General features: G+C 39.8%; 1 protein-coding gene across 2 annotated transcripts in view; it reads right to left on the bottom strand.

Moving 5' to 3' along the window:
- Window positions 1–1032: 1032 nt before the first annotated feature.
- Window positions 1033–22243, bottom strand: part of riok1 (RIO kinase 1) — a 39500-nt gene continuing 18289 nt past the window's right edge. Inside the window, exons 7-18 of one of the 2 annotated variants that reach the window (XM_033019014.1) lie at window positions 20606–20698; window positions 19993–20105; window positions 19143–19223; window positions 17505–17591; window positions 15455–15592; window positions 13206–13309; window positions 10831–10937; window positions 6849–6914; window positions 5974–6090; window positions 2692–2745; window positions 2103–2246; window positions 1033–1289 (exon numbers count right to left, since the gene is read on the bottom strand). In XM_033019014.1, coding sequence (XP_032874905.1) covers window positions 1176–1289; window positions 2103–2246; window positions 2692–2745; window positions 5974–6090; window positions 6849–6914; window positions 10831–10937; window positions 13206–13309; window positions 15455–15592; window positions 17505–17591; window positions 19143–19223; window positions 19993–20105; window positions 20606–20698 — 1218 coding nt within the window. In that variant the 3' untranslated portion in view covers window positions 1033–1175. The remainder of the gene's footprint in view (window positions 1290–2102; window positions 2247–2691; window positions 2746–5973; window positions 6091–6848; window positions 6915–10830; window positions 10938–13205; window positions 13310–15454; window positions 15593–17504; window positions 17592–19142; window positions 19224–19992; window positions 20106–20605; window positions 20699–22243) is intronic. The other variant, XM_033019013.1, reaches the window with a different exon arrangement.

Here is a 22243-nt window from a genome sequence, read left to right as displayed (position 1 = left end):
CCCGGAGCTTCAGCGGCAGGCGCAGCGTGGACTCTCGGCGCGGAGCGGGTAAGACCTCGCTGGAGGGGAGCGCTCCGTTACGCTGGCCCGCGGCAGCCTGAAGCCGCAGTCTGCAGAACTCCAGCTGGTGCGGCGTCTACAGCCCGGGATCCCTCGTGGAGGACCCGGGGGGAAGAAGCTTCCACCGCCGGCACTGCCGTCTTCTACCGCGGGTGCGGCATGGACTTACCATCTCCCCTGGAGTGGAGCTTCGACCGCCGGCCCTGCAGACTGCGGTGCTTCCGGCTGCGGCCCGGCAGGTACTTTAAAACTTTGACCGCCGGCCTGCGGCCTATACGAGCCTGAAGCCGCGGTCTCTGGTTGGGAAGAGCCGATCCTGGACTCACCTTGACTTTGACTTTGTCCCTTACCATCTGGACGCCCGCAGCAACGGCTGTGGAGGGTGGAGGTCCCGACCACGGGGGAAAATGGAGGAGGACTGGCCAAGCTCTGTGCCTTCCACCACAGTGATGAATGCTGTGGTGGATGTTTGTGTAAAATTTTTATTGTGGTTGTGTTCTTTATTACTGTACCGCTGCTGGCAACCCAAATACCACCGACCTTGGTTGTGTGGCAATTAAATTATATCAATCATTATATCAATGTTTATGTGATGTTTAATGCTATTGTAATTGGCTAAGATGTATTATGATTGTAATTGGGTCGAAAGATTGTCCCCACCTGTATAACCATGTGATACTGTAGTTATTGGTCTAGAATCACCACCCTTTATAAGTTACCTCCCACTGTATCAACCATATATATATGATAATTTCTTTGTTTGAGCACATGTGTTTCTCCGTGATCCACTGGGAGAGCTTCCCAGGGAGGTACAGAAAATCCTGGTCACCATGGTGAAATAAAGGATATTCTAGTCTGTGTTTTCACTGACACTAAAGTGATATAAATACCGGAATTATCGAGATGTTCCCTTTCCTTCTTCAATCAGTATAAACCTTTAAACCTAGAACTGTACAGCATAGGAACAGGCTCTTTCATTCAAAATTATTTATTATTTTAAACTTTACAATCTCCTTGGACAGATGAACCAAGTTGGGGAATTCCTCTTTTCATAATCTTGTGATAGCTGTCAATGAACAAACACCAGCTGACTCAAAACAAAGTCGTTCAAACATCTAAGCCCTCCCTTTCTTCATTTTAGCAACCTTGTCTTTTCTTTTCTTGACATGTTTAGGCACTTTGTTTTTTCGTTTTTCTCGCTGGGCTTCTTTAACCAATCGTTTTTTATCCTAAGGACAAACAAAGAGCATTTTTCAGAGACCTAATAAGCATCAATGACAATATTATTTTTCATTTTATATAGCTTGCCAATTAATTACATTAATTCAGTCCGCAGTGCAAATAATGTAATTACATCTATGGAAGCAATTTATGCAAGAATTTAAGTTCACTGCCAAAAAACACTGTGCGCACACCATAGCTCCAAATACATTTTCCTCTCTATCAAACTAATCACAACTGACGTGTAGGAAGGAACTGCAGATGCTGGTTTATACCAAAGATAGACACAAAATGCTGGAGTAACTCAGTGGGACAGCCAGCATCATCTCTGGAGAGAAGGAATGGGTGACGTTTTGGGTCCCATTCTTCAGAGGTGGTTGAAGACTCTTTAAGAAACTTTGAATGCAGAAAAAGAGAAGTAATCACGTTCATCAGTCAGTGATTCAACCTCATATTTCTACTACCCATCCCTAACACGCACGCACACACGCACGCAACACCCTCCAGCCTGATCCTGATGCAACATCACAAGTTTTTGTTGTCCTTGGATAGATAGAGGGATTGTTTTGGCACAATCCATTATACTCTGGTCACTTTTGTTTCCTGTGAAAATCCCCCACTACTTTCTCCCATTTGGTAATCTTCACTCATCAGTCACAGAGTATTATAAAAACTGAATATATGTTCAAGTTTTCTAATTTATTAAATTGTAGCAATTCATTTTACACAGAGGCATTATAAAGTGCTTAACTTTTAAAATGATCATAAAGAATTGCATTATTAATTGCTAGAAAAAATAAGTTTGACCTTTGTCAACTAACCTTTCTGTCAGTTTCATCTTCCTGAATGTGTTTTTTAGGATGGGTCTTTTCTCCTTCTTCAGAATTAAGCTCCGAATCAGAGTCATCTTGTTCAGAATTAGATGTTTCATCACTTTCTTCTGAATTCTCAAGAAGAGCAGGTACCTGATACAAATAATTAATTAAATTATGGATTAATGAACAATAACCTGCCATCCAAAATGCATTAAATAAATTAAAAAGTAGATCAACAATCACTGAGAGATTCATTATCAAGTGTTAAAGCATCATTCAAATACTGAGTTACACCAACATTTTGTGTCTACCTTCCATCAATTCCTGTTTGATCTCAAACCACCTACTCCATTTATTCTCAAGTAGCTTGACTCATGTTGAATTGCTCAATTTGCCTTGATTTATGTAATGGCCTTGTTAAAAGTAGGCCCACAACTTATCTTCTAAAAAAGTTCATTTTATTTATCATTGTTTTCATCTTAATGTTTTTGTTTTTAAGTTTACACCAGATTCCAGGTCCTCAAGAAAGGAATACTGGATATATGGAACTCTTCACATTTGAACTAATTTTCCAAAACAGAACCACAAATCTTACCCGTTGTACACCCGTCAAGTCCTTCTTCATTCCTGTTACTGTTTGGTACAGAATCTAAGCAAAGCCACAAATAGACTGGTTGAAATATGTTATTTTATAACATGCAAAAATTGCTATTCAATGGCATATTTAGAAAAGGCAGAAATATATTTTTGCTGCTTTATGTTATAAACATTTTCATTGTTAAGTAACTCAAAGATTAGATTCACTCGATATGCATTAAATAATTTATAATGAGTGCATTTGGCTCTTTTATTCCCCCCCTCAGGTAGTCCTTGGGGGTCAAGGACAACTTGCTACTATTCCATTTCTGTGGGCACCAAGGTGTCGAATGAGCCCCATGCACCTTCTAGGAGGAATAGTGTTCTAAGTGTTCGGCTGGCAACCGGAAGGTAGCTGGTTCGAATCCCGCTTGGAGTGCATACTGTCGTTGTGTCCTTGGGCAAGACACTTCACCCACCTTTGCCTGTGTGTGTCCTTGGGCAAGACACTTCACCCACCTTTGCCTGTGTGTGTGGATGTAATTATGTGAAGCACTTTGGGGTCAATGCAAGTTGACTAAAAATGTGCTATATAAATAAAGAAATTTAATTTAATTTAGGTGGGGCAGGTGGGTGGGTACTTGGATTGTGTGCTCTTTTAGTTCATTCCACGTAGCCTCTGGGCTCATTTTGTAGAGGCAGTAGTTTCTCATTGTCTTCCCAATTGCTGTTTCTCCATTTTGAATCTTTGGGAGTGAGGAATTCGTATTGGTCAGAAGGATGTGAATTTTTAGACAGAAAGGCTTGGAGAATAAACTTAAATCCTTCCTTTGTGCTCATGGGAAAACATTGTATGTGACTGATATCAGAGTTGAGTGCTTGTTTTGGAAATCTGATAGTCAGGCATGCAGATGATGTAGCCTGCTAACTACTGAGCCTTGAGGCAGGGATATTGCCCCAAAAGAGGACATTGCGATTACTTAATCTCTCTTAACAATGGATTTTATGGATATTTTGGAGGCAGAGATGTACCTCTCCTGCGCTCCGAAGTATCCACTATAGGCTGTCGATGTCTCTGAAACAAACAGTTGAGTATAACATCAGTGCTGCTCAGTAGACTGTGAGCTTTGCACTGATGTTCATGAGAGGTGGCTCACACAATATGGAAAAAGAAATGAAGGGGGTTCTAGGTAGGTACATGTACAGGTAAGGTACATCAAGCTTGAATAGTTAATGCTGATTAGAAAAGGGAACCAAATTTATTTTCTAAATAATTTATTTGTTAACCCATGAAATTAATGTATTAAAACTGGCAACACTGATAAATTATATTTAAATTATACCAGAAATGAAATAAAGACTGCTGATAGGATTGAAGGAGAAATGTAAAGGAGGACAATCAGTAAAATTAAATGCATTGTTTGTATTACAAAATTTATTTTCCTTTGAAGGAATGTTAACATTTTTTTGCAGTTAATTGTACTGGGTCTGAAAGTTGCTCAATTGAATTATTGCTCATTATACTGTTAATCACTCATATTTGCATAAACTAAACCTAACATTTGCATCTGTCTTTAGCATTAAACTTGTGGATAAATTTGTACCATTGAAGTGATTACAAAGCCAGATCGGTTGGTGAAATCTGCAACTATCATCATTGTGAAGCAGCCGGAGTTCGTGACAGCAACTTAAGGGCCTGTCCCACCAGCATGCGATAGCATGCGTCTAGCGCGACCAAACGTGGTCGCTTGAGGCGTACGGCCTCGCGGGGCCGGTCCCTCTTCAATCGGCGAAGGCGTGTGGAGTTGCGCGGGGCTGGTCCCGATATCCCGTGTGGCTCCAAAAATCTTGCACCGTCCGAAAATCCCGCGCGACAACGGCCTGTGGGCCCGCAGCCGCATTGAGGCCGTACGCAGCGCCTCGACGGGCGTACGCAGCGTCTTGACTTCGTACACAGCGTCTTGACAGCGTACACCTAGCGCGTGGCGTTGCGCGATGACGTCACCGCCCGGCGTGCCGTTGCGTGATGACGTCACCGCCCGACGGCGTGCGACGTCCAAATTCAGTCGGCCCGCCTCCTGCCCAGCTGATGATGATGTCGGGGCCAGCCCCGCACAACTCTATACGCCTCCGCGGTTTGAATTGGGGCCGGCCCCGCGAGGCCGTACGCCTCAAGCGACCACATTTGGTCGCGCTAGACGCATGCTATCGCATGCTGGTGGGACAAGGCCCTTTATGGTTTTCTGCCTTTTGGAGTCAATTGTCGTATGTACCAGAAATAGAATAAAGCAATTATTACTTGCTGCAGCTTTACAAGCCTATTAGCTCAATAGCACGCAGATATACAATGATCAACAATACATAAATAAATAAATAATCAGCCAGTAATACCAGTTAACCAGACTGGTAACCAGACTATTTACAGAATTGTGTATAACCAAAATACGTTGTGTAACCTAAATCAAAGTCTACAGTATATTGTTGCAGAGGTAGGTTTGTTATTAGTGTTGTGAAATGTAGTTCAAGAGCTTAATAGTTTCTGGAAATAAGCCATTTTGAATCTGGAGGTCAGAGTTCTAAAACTCCTGTACCTTCTTCCTGATGGTTGTAATGAAATGAAAACGAGACCAGGGTGGCGTGGGTCATTAATTATATTGACTGTCTTTTTGAGACAGCATCTCCAATAGATCCCTGTGATGGTGGAGGGGGAATATTCATGATGGTTCAAGCAAGGTCAACCACTCTGCAGCCTCCTTTCTTGGGCATTCGAGTTACCGAGCCAGGCTGTAATACAATGAGTATGATCTCTACTACTGCACAACTGTACAGGTTCAACAGAGTATTCGGTGACATATCGGATCTCCCCAATCTTCTAAGAAAGTAGAGGCGTTGCTTTATTGCATCAGTGTGCTAAGGAGATCATCGGTGATATGCACACCCAGGAACGTGAAGCTATTGAGTCTTTCCAAAGATGCAGATAACAGAAGAGCCTGTTAGATATATCCGATAAACAGTGGTGACTTCTAATTGGTTTGTTATTTTTAATATCAAAATAAAGTTTAGTGTAATGGTATTCACAGCTAAACAAAGTGTTCAGCTGAATTATTATTTTTAACTGAAAGAATTGCTGCTTTGGGGAAGATACTTGCAGAATTATTAATAATTATTGGACAGATTTTCAGAAATTCTATAAAATGAGGCAAATGTCTTGCTGGAGATTATCCTTTCCATAAGCAGTAAAACAATATCTTCATACAATAGATTTTTTTTTCTAAAGCAGATCACAAAGACAACCACTTACATTGTCATGCTGTCTATCTAAAATATTCTCTTCCTTAAACTTTGTCATGATATCAACATCTCGTTCATAATCTTTCACTTCATTTAGCGTCCTGGGAATGTAGGCCCTTTTGAACACCTACAAAGAGAAAAACAAATGAAACCAACAATAATTTTTTCCTCACCTTCCACATCGGCTGTCGCATACAACATATAATCCTCCGACATTTTCGCCACCTCCAACAGGATCCCACATCTTCCCATCTCCTCCCCTTTCTGCTTTCCGCAAAGACCATTTCCTCCGTAACTCCCTTGTCAATTTGTCCCTTCCTACCCAAACCACCCCCTCCCCTGGTACTTTCTCTTACAACCGCAGGAAATGCTACACTTGTCGCTTTACCTCCCCTCTCGACCCCATCCAAGGACCCAAGCAGTCTTTACAGGTGAGGCAGAGATTCACCAGCACTTCCTCCAACCTTATCTATTGCATCCGTTGTTCCAGGTGTCAACTGCTCTACATCGGTGAGACCAAGCGCAGGCTTAGCGATCGCTTCGCCCAATACCTCCACTCAGTTCGCAATAACCAACCTGATCTCCCTTGTTTTCTCTCTCCCCTTCCCAACTCTCCCACAGCCTACTGCCTTCGCCTCTTCCTTGCTTTTTCCCACCTCAACCCGAAACGTCGCCTATTCCTTCGCTCCATAGATGCTGCCTCACCTGCTGAGTTTCTCCACCTTCAACTTTTATATATAATCAGTAACACTGAACAGCACACTAATATATATAACATAAATATACAGAAGTAGATAATATGCTCAAGGCAAAACTGCACCAGAAATACATCTGGAGAGCTTAGGAAGGTGAAAATACAATCAATTTCCCCGATAAGATACACACCTCTTCATCTACTTTGTCTCGGTTGGATCGTTCTTCCTCTGTTCTATCCGCAGATAATTCCATTGCCTAATAACATAAGTAAAGCATCTGTTCTGTTAGACACACAACAAACAAGCAATTTCCATCATTGCATATTTGCATGATTATTTTGCAATACTCTTGTTCATAAAGTTATTCACAACAGAGGAGACTTCACACCAATTATCAAAAAGCTGAACACTTTTAATCAATCGTACGTCTTTGGAAAGAGTCACAAGTAATTATAAATAATCCAAGAGCCACAAGGCTAAAAAATGCATTGACCAGAAAAGATAGTATTAGGAAAGAGGTGCAAATATAAAGACCTTAGGATTCACGTAGAAACCAAGTTGATAAATGAATGGCTTTATAACACTAGGCATGTAATACAAAGATACTATCCTGAAAGTGTTTAATAAATCATAGATTAAACACTTTGGTTATCAATATAGAATTAAACCAATGATTTCAATTCCGATAATGGCATGATATAAAAGACTCTTGAGAAATTTAAAGAGCCAGAGAAAATTTATTTGATTGACCCTAGGCACAAACAAATTTCTGATATTTACGAAGATATTAGTAAAATACTGGTGGGCAAAGTTAACCCATAATGGGGCTATTCAAAAAAATGAGGAGTTTTGATAGAATAGGTCAGGAAAATCCATTTAAATTGGCAGTTAGCAGTGGAGAATAATGGACGAAGGGTTCATGTCTTAATAACTCAACATTAGAAGTGCGAGAACTAAAAACAAATTCCTCGATGTAAAGCAGGTCAGACAGGTTCTGTTGAGAAATAGCAGTCACAGGTTTTAGATCAAATATCTTTCATCAGAACTGGAAAGTGAGAAAACAAGTTAAGGGCCTGTCCCACCAGCATGCGATTGCATGCGTCTAGCGCGACCAAACGTGGTCGCTTGAGGCGTACGGCCTCGCGGGTCCGGTTCCACTTCGATCGGCGGAGGCGTATGGAGTTGTGCAGGGTTGGTCTTAACATCGCACGGGGCTCCAAAAAGCTTGCACTGTCCGAAAATTCCGCGCGCCAGCGGCCTGTCGGCCCGCAAGCGCATTGACGGCGTACGCCTAGCGAGTGGCGTTGCGTGATGACGTCACTGCCCGGCGTGCCATTGTGTGATGACGTCACCGCCCGACACCGTGCGACGTCCAAATTCAGTCGGCCCGAGTCCTGCCCAACTGATTGGTGGGTTTGACGTAAATTACGTCACGCGTGAACTTTGTGCGAACTTTGCGCGTACTTAGAGCGAACTCCGCTTCCGTTTGGTCGTGCTAGACGCATGCAATCGCATGCTGATGGGACAGGTCCTTTAGTTTGTAGCTCAGAGGGGCACGGAAAAATGGATAAAACTAATGGAATATCTCTGTAATAGCGAAGTGTGTGTTGCCAAGCTGATTCCACTGTTTACAGAGCCATCTGTTTGATATATTAATGAGAGCAGTAAGAGAAAGAGAAAACAAAGGACATGTAAAAGTTGTGAAATGCTCCTCTGAGCTGTTGCTAAAACACAAAACCAAATGTAAATGCCAAACAGATCAGACAGTGGAAAAAACGGATGTAATATTGCAGATGGATATATTTTACATCAGAACTGGTCAATTCAGACACGACAAAAAAAGGTAAGGAGACCTGGGTGTCATGGTACACCAGTCATTGAAAGTAGGATGCAAGGCCGCCAAATTCAAATGCAGCTTCATACCATTTCATGCAGGGTGAAACCACCATAAAACCCACACAAAACACCAAACCCACAGTTCAGTAGACATTCAGTGTGTTCAGTTGATTCACAGCTCAGGCAGAGTCATGACCTCTCCCTCCCCCATCATGCAGAGACTGGGCCACACCCACACTTCCGGGTTTTATAACCCCTCCCCCTCCCACCGGAAAAGGTGTGGCTTTCAGGGCGTGATTGACAGGACAGAGATTCTCAACATTTTTTAAACACTAATAACACTTTTATTTTTCATTAATGGGAAGAATTCTCTGCACCTGCTCAGCGGAGGGGGGGACGGAGTAAGATGGCCATAAATCACAGTCGTAAGTGATAGCGTTTTATCTAAAATCAATATACGGTGCAAACAGGAAGTAAGTGCGTTTGCAGTAGTGCCTTTTGACTTCAAGCCAAAGCACCCAAGCCACCATTTGCAGTAAGTAGTGCCTTTCAACTTCAAGCCAAAGCACCCAAGCCACCATTTGCAGTAAGTAGTGCCTTTCAACTTCAAGCCAAAGCACCCAAGCCACCATTTGCAGTAAGTAGTGCCTTTCAACTTCAAGCCAAAGCACCCAAGCCACCATTTGCAGTAAGTAGTGCCTTTCAACTTCAAGCCAAAGAACCCAAGCCACCATTTGCAATAAGTAGTCCCTTTCAACTTCATGCCACCATTTGCAGTAAGTAGTGCCTTTCAACTTCAAGCCACCATTTGCAGTAAGTAGTGCCTTTCAACCTCAAGCCAAAGCACCCAAGCCACCATTTGCAGCAAGTAGTGCCTTTCAACTTCAAGCCAAGGGCACCCAAGCCACCATTTGCATTATGTAGTACCTTTCAACTTCAAGCCAAAGCACCCAAACAACCATTTGCAGACAGTGCCTTTTTACATCAAACAACCCATATTTTCATTTTCAAACCACATTAAGGGTACTCACAGTTGTGTAGACATTTGTTCAGTGTTATTCCTTTCATACCAAATTCCATTTAAAAAAAATCCTAAATTCTTTATGATATAGTGGGGTATTTTGGCCATCAATGCAAGAAAAGACTGATTTAATCTCTTTCTCTTACATACATGACAATGGAAAAGGTGAAAATATCCATTATCAGACCACATAGAAAAATGCTTGCACTTCATTTAAAATAGAGATGCGCCTTCATCTGTGTTGTTCAGATAAAAACATCCAATTGCAAGCTTGTTTGAAAATTAAGGTTGAAATTTAAGTTAAACTATTAAAAGACAAAACATTAATGGATAAATAAATGTATTATGAGGACTCATGATCTAGTGTAGCCTTTGGGTGTAGTGTACTGGGGATTATTGGAACAGAATGGACATAAATTAAGCCACAATTCTAAGAGACAAAGATTGTTTTATATTTATCACACGTTTTTATAATGTTATAATCAAACAGTAAAATGCAGAGATTCAGAAAGTTGCGTTGCTAAGAACACAATAATTTTGCATGGGCTAATACTGCGAGCTGAAGGTGGATACTACAGCTCCAACAGAAGTGTGCATGCGTAATTACAGTACGACAAACTTATGCTTGCAATTTGTATTCTCAGTATCTATAGGAATCTATATCTCAGTATCTATATGAGAAAAAATCAAAATGTGCAGTATTTTTGTAGCATATGATGAAGTCATCTTGGTCAGGTAATGTAATAATTTATTCCAAGCAGTGAATGAAAAATCACATCAAATTACTACTTGCTGATTGGAGCTACTATACAAATTAACCGTACAATATCAGAGAGGTGGGATATATATGAAGTCCCCAGATATGATAAGGTTAGATGAGAATTGTCCATAAGTCAGAAATGAACAAAAATATTGCGACGTAGCTCACAGAAAGCCATCAGCCAGCCTCCCTGACACGGCGAGTCTGCTCAGAGCTCCCAGCTCTGCTTGGCACAACCCAGCTCCCAATTATTGTAGCTCAGGTGGATAAAGAAAAGGCATGCAAAAAAGCCCCGCTCCCACTGGCAGATGATGCCTGCCTGCAGCCTTGCAGGAGCCAGCAAATCAATTCCACCAGTCTTCCAAACACTCATATATTTGGGGTGTCCATAAGTCAACTGTTCATATGCAGGGGAGGACATGTACACTATTTTATTGCAAGGCCACCACTGATTAAACCTAAATATAACATAATTAAAATTCAATATATCTTTCTGCATCTTGCTGCTTTAAGAAAACTAGAATTTTATTTCAGGAATGTACTGTAAAGTCTTACCTTTTCTAGGTAAGCATCAAGGTTATCTTCTGCAATTGAAGGATCTGTGACAAATTCAAAGAGCTCTCGAACAGTCATCACAGCAACGTCGTGTTTACGGAAAAATTCTACCACAAAAATATAGCATCAGTTTGTGATTTAAATCAAAATAATGGAAATAATGCAAACATTCTCTAAACCTTATGCAATTAGAAAGTCAAGCATATAATTTTCAGAAATTTACAAACATAGATGCATATGAAATATCATGTATTCATTCTGTGCAGCTGGCAATAAGTTGGAAACTCATCCATAACAGTAATAATATATTAAAAACAATTATATAAGAAATTACCAAGCAGTAAAAATTTGAAGATAAGTGTTCATTGAATATGTATGAAATATATAAATAGCAAAAGTAAAACTGAAATGAATTAAAGAATATGCCTAATTATAGCCTAGAAGAACAAATAAAAATACCAATAATTAAACAATAATGAGCAGCCATGCATACTAAGAGACTATCCTGGTTATGAACAAATAAAAACACAAATTCATTAAATAGTCTGCTTAAATTGATTATTTTGAAAGAATCCCATTTCATAAATAATCCTCAGAAAACGTAATTTTCCACATTAAACCACCGAATATGAGATTAAGAAAGTACCAGAGACCATATGTTTAATTTTATAGATGCTGTTAAAAACAAGATTAATAATTTAGCATCCTGGACATGGCATTATGTATCAACTTTCGTATCGAGGTTCCGCAGGTTAGATCGCATGCGATCCATGGATAGCTGAATGGATAGCAAATTGGCTTCATGGAAGGAAGCAGAGGGTGATGGTGGAAGGTTGCTTCTCGGACTGGAGGCCTTTGATTAGTGATGTGCCTCAGGGTTCGGTGCTGGGCCCTTTACTGTTTGTCATCAACATCAATGATTTGGATGAGAACATACAGGGCAAGATTAGCAAGTTTGCTGATGATACCAAAGTGGGTGGTTTTGCAGATAGTGCAGATAGGGACGACAGATGGCACAATGGGCTAAGTGTTCGGCTGGCAACCGGAAGGTAGCCGGTTCGAATCCCGCTTGGAGTGCATACTGTCGTTGTGTCCTTGGGCAAGACACTTCACCCACCTTTGCCTGTGTGTGAATGTGTGTGAGTGATTGGTGGTGGTCAGAGGGGCCGTAGGCGCAGATTGGCAGCCACGCTTCCGTCAGTCTGCCCCAGGGCAGCTGTGGCTACAGAAGTAGCTTACCACCACCGAGTGTGACTGAGGAGTGAATGAATAATGCGATGTAAAGCGCCTTGAGTATTAGAAAGGCGCTATATAAATCCCATCCATCATTATTATCATTATAGTTGTGAAAGATTGCAGCAGGATCTGGATGGATTGGCCAGATGGGCTGAGGAATGGTTGATGGAATTTAATACAGAGAAGTGTGAGGTATTGCATTTTGGGACGTCTAACAAGGGCAGGACCTACGTGAATGGTAGGCCTCTGGGCAGTGTTGTAGAGCAGTGTGATCTCGGAGTGCAAGTGCATGGTTCCTTGAAGGTCAAGTCGCAGGTGGATAAGATGGTCAAAAAGGCTTTTGGCACATTGCCCTTCATCAGTCAGAGTATTAAGTATAGAAGTTGGGAGGTCATGTTGCAGTTGTATAAGACGTTGGTGAGACCGCATTTAGAATATTGTATTCAGCTCTGGGCACCATGTTATAGGAAAGATATTGTCAAGCTTGAAAGGGTTCAGCGAAGATTTACAAGGATGTTGCCAGGACTAGAGGGTGTGAGCTATAGGGAGGTTGAGTTAACTGGGTCTCTATTCCTTGGAGCGCAGGAGGATGAGGGATGATCTTATAGAGGTGTACAAAATCATGAGAGGAATAGATAGGGTAGATGCACAGTCTCTTGCCCAGAGTAGGGGAATTGAGGACCAGAGGAAATAAGTTCAAGGTGAAGGGGAAAAGATTTAATAGGAATCTGAGGGGTTACCTTTTCACACAAAAGGTGGTGGGTGTATGGAACAAGCTGCCAGAAGATGTAGTTGAGGCTGGGATATCCCAACGTTTAAGAAACAGTTACATGGATAGGACAGCTTTTGTGGGATATGGACCAAGTGCAGGCAGGTGGGACTAGTGTAGCTGGGACATGTTGGCTAGTGCGGGCACGTTGGGCCGAAGGGCCTGTTTCCACACTATCACTCTATGATTCTATCTATGGGGGCAACCTCTCCATTCAATGAAGACTCGAGGGGATTAATGTAGCATCTTTCTGCATATTCAATACTTACGATTCAATTTAACAGTTATTATATAACAATTAATCATAGTCTCCAACAAATCAAAAGGAACGATCTGAACAGGAACAAAAATATTTGTGGTTTTGACCCACCATTAATATTGAGGCAATCTTTTCGGAGAAACTCCAAGGCACATGGATGATCGTGTTCCACTGACTGGGATACATCAATGATATAAATTCCCCCATCGTGGTACCTACGTAATGACAAAAACAGTATATGCATAAATTACCTAGTTGCTCATTCGTGAATAGATAGGAAAGGTTTGGAGGGATATGGGCCAGATGCAGGCAGGTAGAACTAGCTAGGTTGAGCAACTTGGTTGGCATAGACGAATTGAGCCTAAGGGCTCGTTTACATGCTGAATCGCTTAATGACTATGAATTTCATTAAGTAAAAAAGCTTGGGCAATACATACAATTAAATTTTTAAAACATATTTTCAAATGACAAACACAATTCAAAAATGAATTTCCCATTTTCAGCAATATTAGGCAAATGTGCACTTTAATATAATCATTTGATACAAATAACAAAATATAGAAATAATTATACTTATTAATTGCTTGATAATGTGAAATCCATGGCCTACCAGCTTTTAAGAATTGCGTACAGATTCGGTTTCCTTATTGTAAATAGCTATAGAGGTTCTGGTGAAAGTAAACAAAATATTTAACAATAATACTAGCAATGAATTACTGTAATTTCATGGAAAACTGAAGAGGCCGAATCATTTCAGTAAAGATAAAAGGTTGAGGAAAGGTCTTTAAGGAATATGAGAAATAACACAGGATAGATGTTTTTCTTAAATAGCTGAGTGGGTTAAACTCAAAAACCACGAGTCATAGTTAAGATAGTAAGAGAACTTTGTTGGATACAGTATGCAAGGCTAACAGCAATGACACAGGAAAAGGAAAGCCAGGTTGAAAAAAGAATAGGGTATGCAGTAAAAAATTAGATAAAGATGGATGCAACTAATGAAAGTATTACAATCTATTATTAAGGAACTGGTAAAGGGGGCAAAAGAAAATAACAGATTTGGCCAGAGTCAACATGGTTTATGAATTCCTCCTCATAGGCTCAACACATCACACCCCATCACTTCCACCATATCAGCCGGTCTCCTCTCCATCCACAAGTCCAACCTCCGCAGTTTTGGGGACAGAGCCTTCTCCAGGGCAGCTCCCAGGCTCTGGAACTCCCTCCCCCAACTGATCCGCAATTCCGTGTCCCTCACCATCTTCCAGTCCCGCCTCAAGACCCATCTCTTCACCTCTGCCTATCCTTAGCCCCACGTCCCCCTCCCTTTTCATCTGTGCATTAATTGCTTCATATTGTGTTTTGTATTGAATTCTGTCTTTACTTTGTGTACGTCATGTCTCTACTATTTATTTCATTCCCCTTACATGTTTTTCCTCTACCTGCTAAATTTTTGTAAGGTGTCCTTGAGACTCTTGAAAGGCGCCCATAAATAAAATTTATTATTATTATTATTATTATGAAAGAGCATATTTCACAAACCTTTTGTAACATTTTGAATGTACTTAGCAGAATAGATAACCATGAACCAGTCGATGTGAATTTGAGCTTTCAAAAGAGTTTTTAGGAAGATACCAGTCTAGATATTATTAAACAAAATTGAATTGGCAGAACAAATGGCATTTTTGTTGAGTTCAAAGGGTTTGTTGGATTTATTGCAAGAGTATTTGAATAGAAAAGTAGAGACACGTGATTTCAATTACACAAATCCTGGTGACTACACCTGGGGTGCAGTTCAGGTTTGATCTCTCTCTCCCAAGGAAAAACATACTTCAGGGTTTACGAGTGGTTCCAGCGATGATCGGTTTGTCATATGATGACAGGTAGTCGGGCTCAAGTTTAGGAGAGTGAATTCATTGATTTCACCTCATCTTCCAGTGTTCTAGAGAAAACAATCCAAGTTTGCCCAACCTCTCCTTGTGGCTAATACCACCTAATCCAGGCAGCATTCTGATAAATCTGATCAGTCTGAAGAAGAGCCTCAAACCGAAACGTCACCAATTCCTTCTCTCCAGAGATGCGCTAAGTTACTCCAGCATTTTGTGTCTACCTAACATTCTGATAAACCTCTTCTGCACCCTCTTTCAAAGCCTTCTTGTAATGAGCCAACAGCAACTGCACACAGTATTCCAAATACAGCCTCATCAAACTCTTATAGAGCTGCATCATCAATGATCTGACCAATGGCCATCATACCATAAACTTCAAAACTTCATACAAACTACAAAAGGTATGATGAATAGATTCATTGTAAACCCTAAATACAGATAAGTCAGACAGAAAATATTGGAAAAATAACTCACAACAGATTAAATTCACTGAGATCAGCATGAACCAGCCTGGCGTCCTTGTACATTCTTCGCATATATTGAATTATAAGAAAATAAAGCTCCCTGGCCTTGGATTCAGACAAATGAGCATTCTTCAACAGGGGTGCTGGCCTAGAGAATAAAAGATGTTAAATAAATACGACTTTTTGATAAAGAAAAATTACAAGTTTTTTGTAAATCAGCATCTGCAGTTTCTTGTTTCTACAATAAATTAGTAGTTTGTTAATTCCTTTATATTGAAACAGATATAACAGAAGTTTATGACAGAAATGGAGCTGTGAAAATACAGAACTTCAGCAATTTATTTTTAAGATACAGAAATTTTAACGTTTTAAAACAAGGTTGATTCCAATGAACCCACTTGTACATTGGCCGCCTTGTGATCCTGATTTAACTAAATAAAAGTACTCATCTAGACCAGCATTTTTCAAAATATCACAGTTTCTAACATTTTTTAATCAAAGAATTAAGCAATAATTTTCCTCAAAGATAGACACAAAATGCTTGAGTAACTCAGCGGGACCGGCAGCATCTCTGGAGAGAAGGAATGGGTGACGTTTCCGGTCAAGACCCTTCTTCAGACTGTAGTCTCAACCCAAAACGTCACCCATTCCTTCTCTCCAGAGATCTTGCCTGACCCGCTGAGCTACTCCAGCATTTTCTGTCTATCTTCGATTTAAACCAGCATCTGCAGTTCCTTCCTACACCTAATAATTTTCCTCATATGCAGTAAAAGTAATAAATTAATTATCAAATAATAGGTGAGATCACTGGATACAGCAAAAGCAATGTGACCAGACAACATCCCAATATTAGTATTGAAGATGTGCACACCATAACTAGGTGTGCCTCATGACAAACTATTCCATTATTATTGTGGAGAAGTGCACATGTACATTGCCTTTACAAAGTATAGGACAATTTATTCTGGCTAATTACTACCCAATCATTTTCCCCTCGTCACTGATGTCCTAATGGAGATTGTCATCAACGGTACTATCCAGTGGCACTTATTTACCAATAATCTATTCACTGATGCCTGGTTTGGGTTTTGCCTTGAGCATTCAGCTCCAGACCTCATCACAGCCTTGATCCAACATGGACAAAATAGCTGAATTCCAGAAGCTAGGTGTCTTCCAGAAGCAGGCCAGAGTGTCTGTCCTTGACAATGACAACAAGGTAATATTTGACTAAGTGTACCATCAAGATGCCTTAGCAAACGTAAAGATAATAATTCCCAAACATTCAAGTGAGTGGAGTGATACCTCAAACAAAGGAAGACTGTTGTGCTTATTGGCATACAGTAATCTCAGTCTAGAAATATCTCAAGAGGTTCCTCATGGTTGCACAATGTTCGATTTTATTGGCAATTCCTCAGCAATTGAAGCAATCTCTCGTTTGCATGCAGCAAAACTGTGACAAAATTCAGGCAATGGCTGACAAGGAGCACACAAAATTCATGTCATAAATGTGCCAGGTGAAAATATTCAAAGAGAGAGAACTACCTGCCTCTGATATTCAATGGCACTACCGATGACAAATCTATCATCAACACATTGAGGGTCGCCATCAATCGGAAACTCAAATGGCCAAGCCACAAGCACCATTACTACAATGGTAGACCAGATGCCTTTCTACCAAGCACAAACCTGGAGCGCGATGAAGTACACTGCACGTCTGATGAATGCAGTATCTACCTCTCACACAAAGGACAAAAGCAACAGGCCCATAAGAAATGAAGAATTTTCCACATTGTCAGGTAGATGCCGGTGTATAATTGCACTGAAACAGCTTGGTCAGAGGCACAGCTAGTTCTTGAGCATAAATCTTGTGTTCCGGCTGGGATTTTGTTTGACCTGTATCATTTATGCTTTATCCAGTAATACTTATGCTTTATCCTTAGTACTCCTGACATACAACAAAAAAATCACAATGACAGGTTGTCTGATGAATGCTGCAATGAGGCTCTTAAATATATGATCTTTTTACAATAAAATAAGAGTTTGAATTCTACAAGACTCACATGTCATCTTTACCAATAAAACCCATAACAAGCACATGACTCCTGAGCATAATTGGCTCTGGGCAAGGTATTTTTGCTGTCTGCAACCTAGGTTAGAAATGAACAGCATTAATTTTTACAGTTAAATACACAGTAATGCGCTAAACACAAACATTCAGTAAGTTATATGGAATACGCTCTGCTGCTTAATTAACAGCCATTAAATGTTGCTGTTTCAAAGAGTTCATTAATAAAATGGATATCTTGTATGTTCATGTCCAGGTGTTATCATTATTTAATTACATGGCCAATAGAATATTTATTGTGCCAATAATGTGCATAATCATACAGAATTACCATCAATTTTATTGATGCCCAACAGAATATTGATGCCTCAAATAATTAGTTTTTATTAAAAGTTAGATGCATTAATTTTTTAGAGCAAATAACAGAAAATTATTGACTACGTCCAAATGAAACAATCCCAAAACACATGATGAGATCCAAAACAATTATTCAACTCGAATCTTTATCTGTTTCTCTCCCCACAAATGTGGTCTGACCCTCTGAATATTTCCACTATTTTCTGTTTATATTTCAGATGTCCAACATCTGCAGATTTTTCTTTTGATTTGCAATTGAAACAATTAGTTGGTCTAATTGAACGCAGTATCCAAAGAAGTCAAATCATGAAATTCAGACACCTTTTAGTTTAGATGGGCATCTTGGTTGGCATTGACGAGTTGGGCAGAATTGCTGTTTCTGCCCTCTCTGACACTTTCTTGAAGTTTTTGGAGATTTATGATTGATTACAGCTATTTTAAGATGTTTATCAGATTCTTTCCAATATCAAGAACTTTGTATCTGAGGTGTTAATCAAGCCGCTAAATTTCTATAATTTAGGTTATAGTAAAAGTACTTTTACGTAAGTACTTAGATTACAATTTTGCTTTCTGATGTCACCGAAGATCACAAAGGGGGATATGAAAAAACTAATGGGCAAAATAAATATTAATATATTCAGTTTTATTCATCGCCAAATATTCACCTCTACATCTGGAATGTATGAAATGAGACATTAAAACTTAAAAAATAAACATGATTTAAAATAAATTAAAGGATCAAATTCAAATAATGGTTGCAAGCATGTCCGCTTTAAACTATTTCAGGAGGATAAATGATTCATGAAGATTAAATCTATCAAGAAAGAAAAACAATGGGAATAAACTATCAGCAGGAATAACAAGTCGGGACAATTTTCTGTTTATCATTGAGATTTCTGTATACCATTTAGAAAACTAGGGATCCTATAGATGTTTACCACCCAATCAGATTTATCCTATGCAACCCATGGAAATATGTTGACTACAATTGTAAATGTCTTGATGTGGATTTAAAAATGCAAAAACGAGAAATGCATTGTGCAACATGAAGAGTGAAGTGAAAAAAAGTTGTGTGCATTGTATTACTTTCCTTACACAATAGTATGGGAGATGTCAATAGTGAGCTGCCTAATGCTCAGAGGAAACAAAATTAATGGTGTAGAACATTTCCAAAGTTGCCATTAATTACAGATAGTTACAAACTATGCATCTACAATTGAGACAGTATATAAATATAGCAAGACTGCCTCCAGCTTCAACAAATTATTTTCAGTACCTGATCAAATTTCTCATTTCCTTTTCTGCCCAGGTCCTCACCATTTTTCTTGGATTTCTCTTGCAGTAGCCATGGCGAAATCTAAAAAATAGATTTGCTCCTGTCAAATGTGCTTGGTTTATAAAGTACAACTTTAATTGCACATATATTTATATTCTATACTACTTAATGCCCTTTAACATTTTTCTTTAAATAACAAGTCTGTTGTAGTTGCTACATCATGAAAACAAGTATTTAATAGCATTATTACAGAATCAAAGGAAATAAATATTACATAAGTACTGTCTGTAATATCAGTACCTTGAATACTGAATATGCTTTTCATATACAGGTTATTGTAAGTAGCTTCAAGAAATGCTTCAGATTCTTGGATGGCATTTAAGTTATCCTGGCAGTGAGAGGATATTTGCCTCGATCACATGACAATTACTACATTAATGCCAATCTACAAACATTATTGAAAAATGTAATGATTATCTGCAATGTTTCCCAAATATGATTTCACAGATAATTTCCATTACTTTATGCATATCCGCTGTCTTAATTCACATTCCATACGAAGTTGTGCAATGATCGTTGATTGTCCTATCTGGGACATATGACAATAAAACTCTCTTGACTCTTGATTCCTTCATTTTAGGAGTTCTTTGGATGCACGTCAAACACATAGATAAATACAAGTTACGGGGGAGGGGGGGGGGGGGGGGCTACAATATTAAATAGTAACAAGATATACAAAAGAAAAAATCAATATGAGTGAGGTACAGAATGCATCCTTTATATTGCTTATAAATTTAATATAAAACAGGTGAATTATTTAAAAATATAAAGCACATTTCATAAATCATACCTGAATTCACCACTAACATATTTATCACGATCTTTAAATATTAGGATTGAAGTTTTGTAGATCTTTATAGCTCTGCTTTCTCCACTGCTTGCAGTTGCCTGATATACATTTGCCTGTGGGTTAAAAGGGTGAAAATTAGATCAATGAAGGAGGCTTGAAGCAATCATGCAAAAAACAAATAAGTTAAATGTAATTTAAAAAAATCAGATTTAAAAAAAAGTACATGCAGAGGGATAATGATTTCTCATGTTAGCTTTTGTGAGCATTATGATGTGCTATCTTGTGTAAGGGAATCAAATTGTAAAAATAATCTATTTAGCTGTCTAAACCTGCCACATTTTAAGAAGTGTACATTTGGTTAAAAAATGAAGTTTGGACATTAACCACTTCTTTCTGCAAATGCTGACTGTCTTGCTAAGCATTTCAAGAATTTACTTAAGATTTTTTGCAATCACAATACACAAATCAAAAAGCTGATGACAGTACCAACAATTGTCACATTCTTTTGAAATCACCACCGTATACTGGCATCTACCAAGCATGTCCTGCTTAAATTCATCTCATTCACATTTATCATCTTGAAGTGAATCGCAACATCCTTAGTGAAAATTACCTCTTTGCCTGTGCTGATACATCCATGGATTTGAGAGATCACTCCTCTGCTCAGCATTTTAAACAGAATCATTCGAGTTCTTGGATCCAAAACCTAGAGAATGACATGACTGTGAAACCAAGTTTCATAAAACAATATGTAAAGATTGATCAGTCTGAAGAAGGGTCTCGACTCGAAACGTCAACTATTCCTTTGCTCCATAGATGCTGCCTCACCCGCTGAGCTTCCCCAACATTTTTGTCTACCTTGTAAACACAGAAACAGAAAATAGGTGCAGGAACGATCAGCCATAATCACAATGAATGGCGGTGCTGGCTCGAAGGGCCGAATGGCCTCCCCCTGCACCTATTTTCTACGAGCATCCCATTCGGCCCTTCGAGCCTGCACTGCCATTCAATATGATCATGGCTGATCATCCAACTCAGTATCCTGTACCTGCCTTCTCGCCATACCCCCTGATCCCTTTAGCCACAAGGGCCACATCTAACTCCCTCTTAAATATAGCCAATGAACTGGCCTCAACTACCTTCTGTGGCAGAGAATTCCACAGATTCACCACTCTCTGTGTGAAAAATGTTTTTCTCATCTCGGTCCTAAAAAACTTCCCCTTTATCCTTAAACTGTGACCCCGTGTTCTGGAATTCCCCAACATCGGGAACAATCTTCCTGCATCTAGCCTGTCCAACTCCTTAAGAATTTTGTAAGTTTTTATAATATCCCCCCTCAATCTTCTAAATTCTAGCGAGTACAAGCCGAGTCTATCCAGTCATATGAAAGTCCTGCCATCTCAGGAATCAGTCTGGTGAACCTTCTCTGAACTCCCTCTATGGCAAGAATGTCTTTCCTCAGATTAGGAGACCAAAACTGTACACAATACTCCAGGTGTGGTCTCACCAAGGCCCTGTACAACTGTAGTAGAACCTCCCTGCTCCTATACTCAAATCCTTTTGCTATGAATGCTAACATACCATTCGCTTTCTTCACTGCCTGCTGCACCTGCATGCCTACTTTCAATGACTGGTGTACCATGACACCTAGGTCTCGTTGCATCTCCCCTTTTCCTAATCGGCCACCATTCAGATAATAGTCTACGTTCCTGTTTTTGCCACCAAAGTGGATAACCTCACATTTATCCACATTATACTGCATCTGCCATGCATTTGCCCACTCACCCAGCCTATCCAAGTCACCTTGCAGCCTTCTAGCATCCTCCTCACAGCTAACACTGCCCACCAGCTTCGTGTCATCCGCAAACTTGGAGATGTTGCATTCAATTCCCTCGTCCAAATCATTAATATATATTGTAAATAGCTGGGGTTCCAGCACCGAGCCTTGCGCTACCCCACTAGTCACTGCCTGCCATTCTGAAAAGGACCCGTTTACTCCTACTCTTTGCTTCCTGTTTGTCAACCAGTACTCTATCCACATCAATACTGAACCCCCAATACCGTGTGCTTTAAGTTTGTGTACTAATCTCTTATGTGGGACCTTGTCGAAAGCCTTCTGAAAGTCCAGATATAACACATCCACTGGTTCTCCCTTATCCACTTTACTAGTTACATCCTCGAATTCTATGAGATTCGCCAGACATGATTTACCTTTCGTAAATCCATGCTGACTTTGTCCAATGATTTCACC

The sequence above is a fragment of the Amblyraja radiata genome, chromosome 4, assembly GCF_010909765.2.
Source record: "Amblyraja radiata isolate CabotCenter1 chromosome 4, sAmbRad1.1.pri, whole genome shotgun sequence".
In the NCBI taxonomy this organism is placed as follows: domain Eukaryota; kingdom Metazoa; phylum Chordata; class Chondrichthyes; order Rajiformes; family Rajidae; genus Amblyraja; species Amblyraja radiata.
This window is presented reverse-complemented; position numbering and strand designations above follow the sequence as displayed.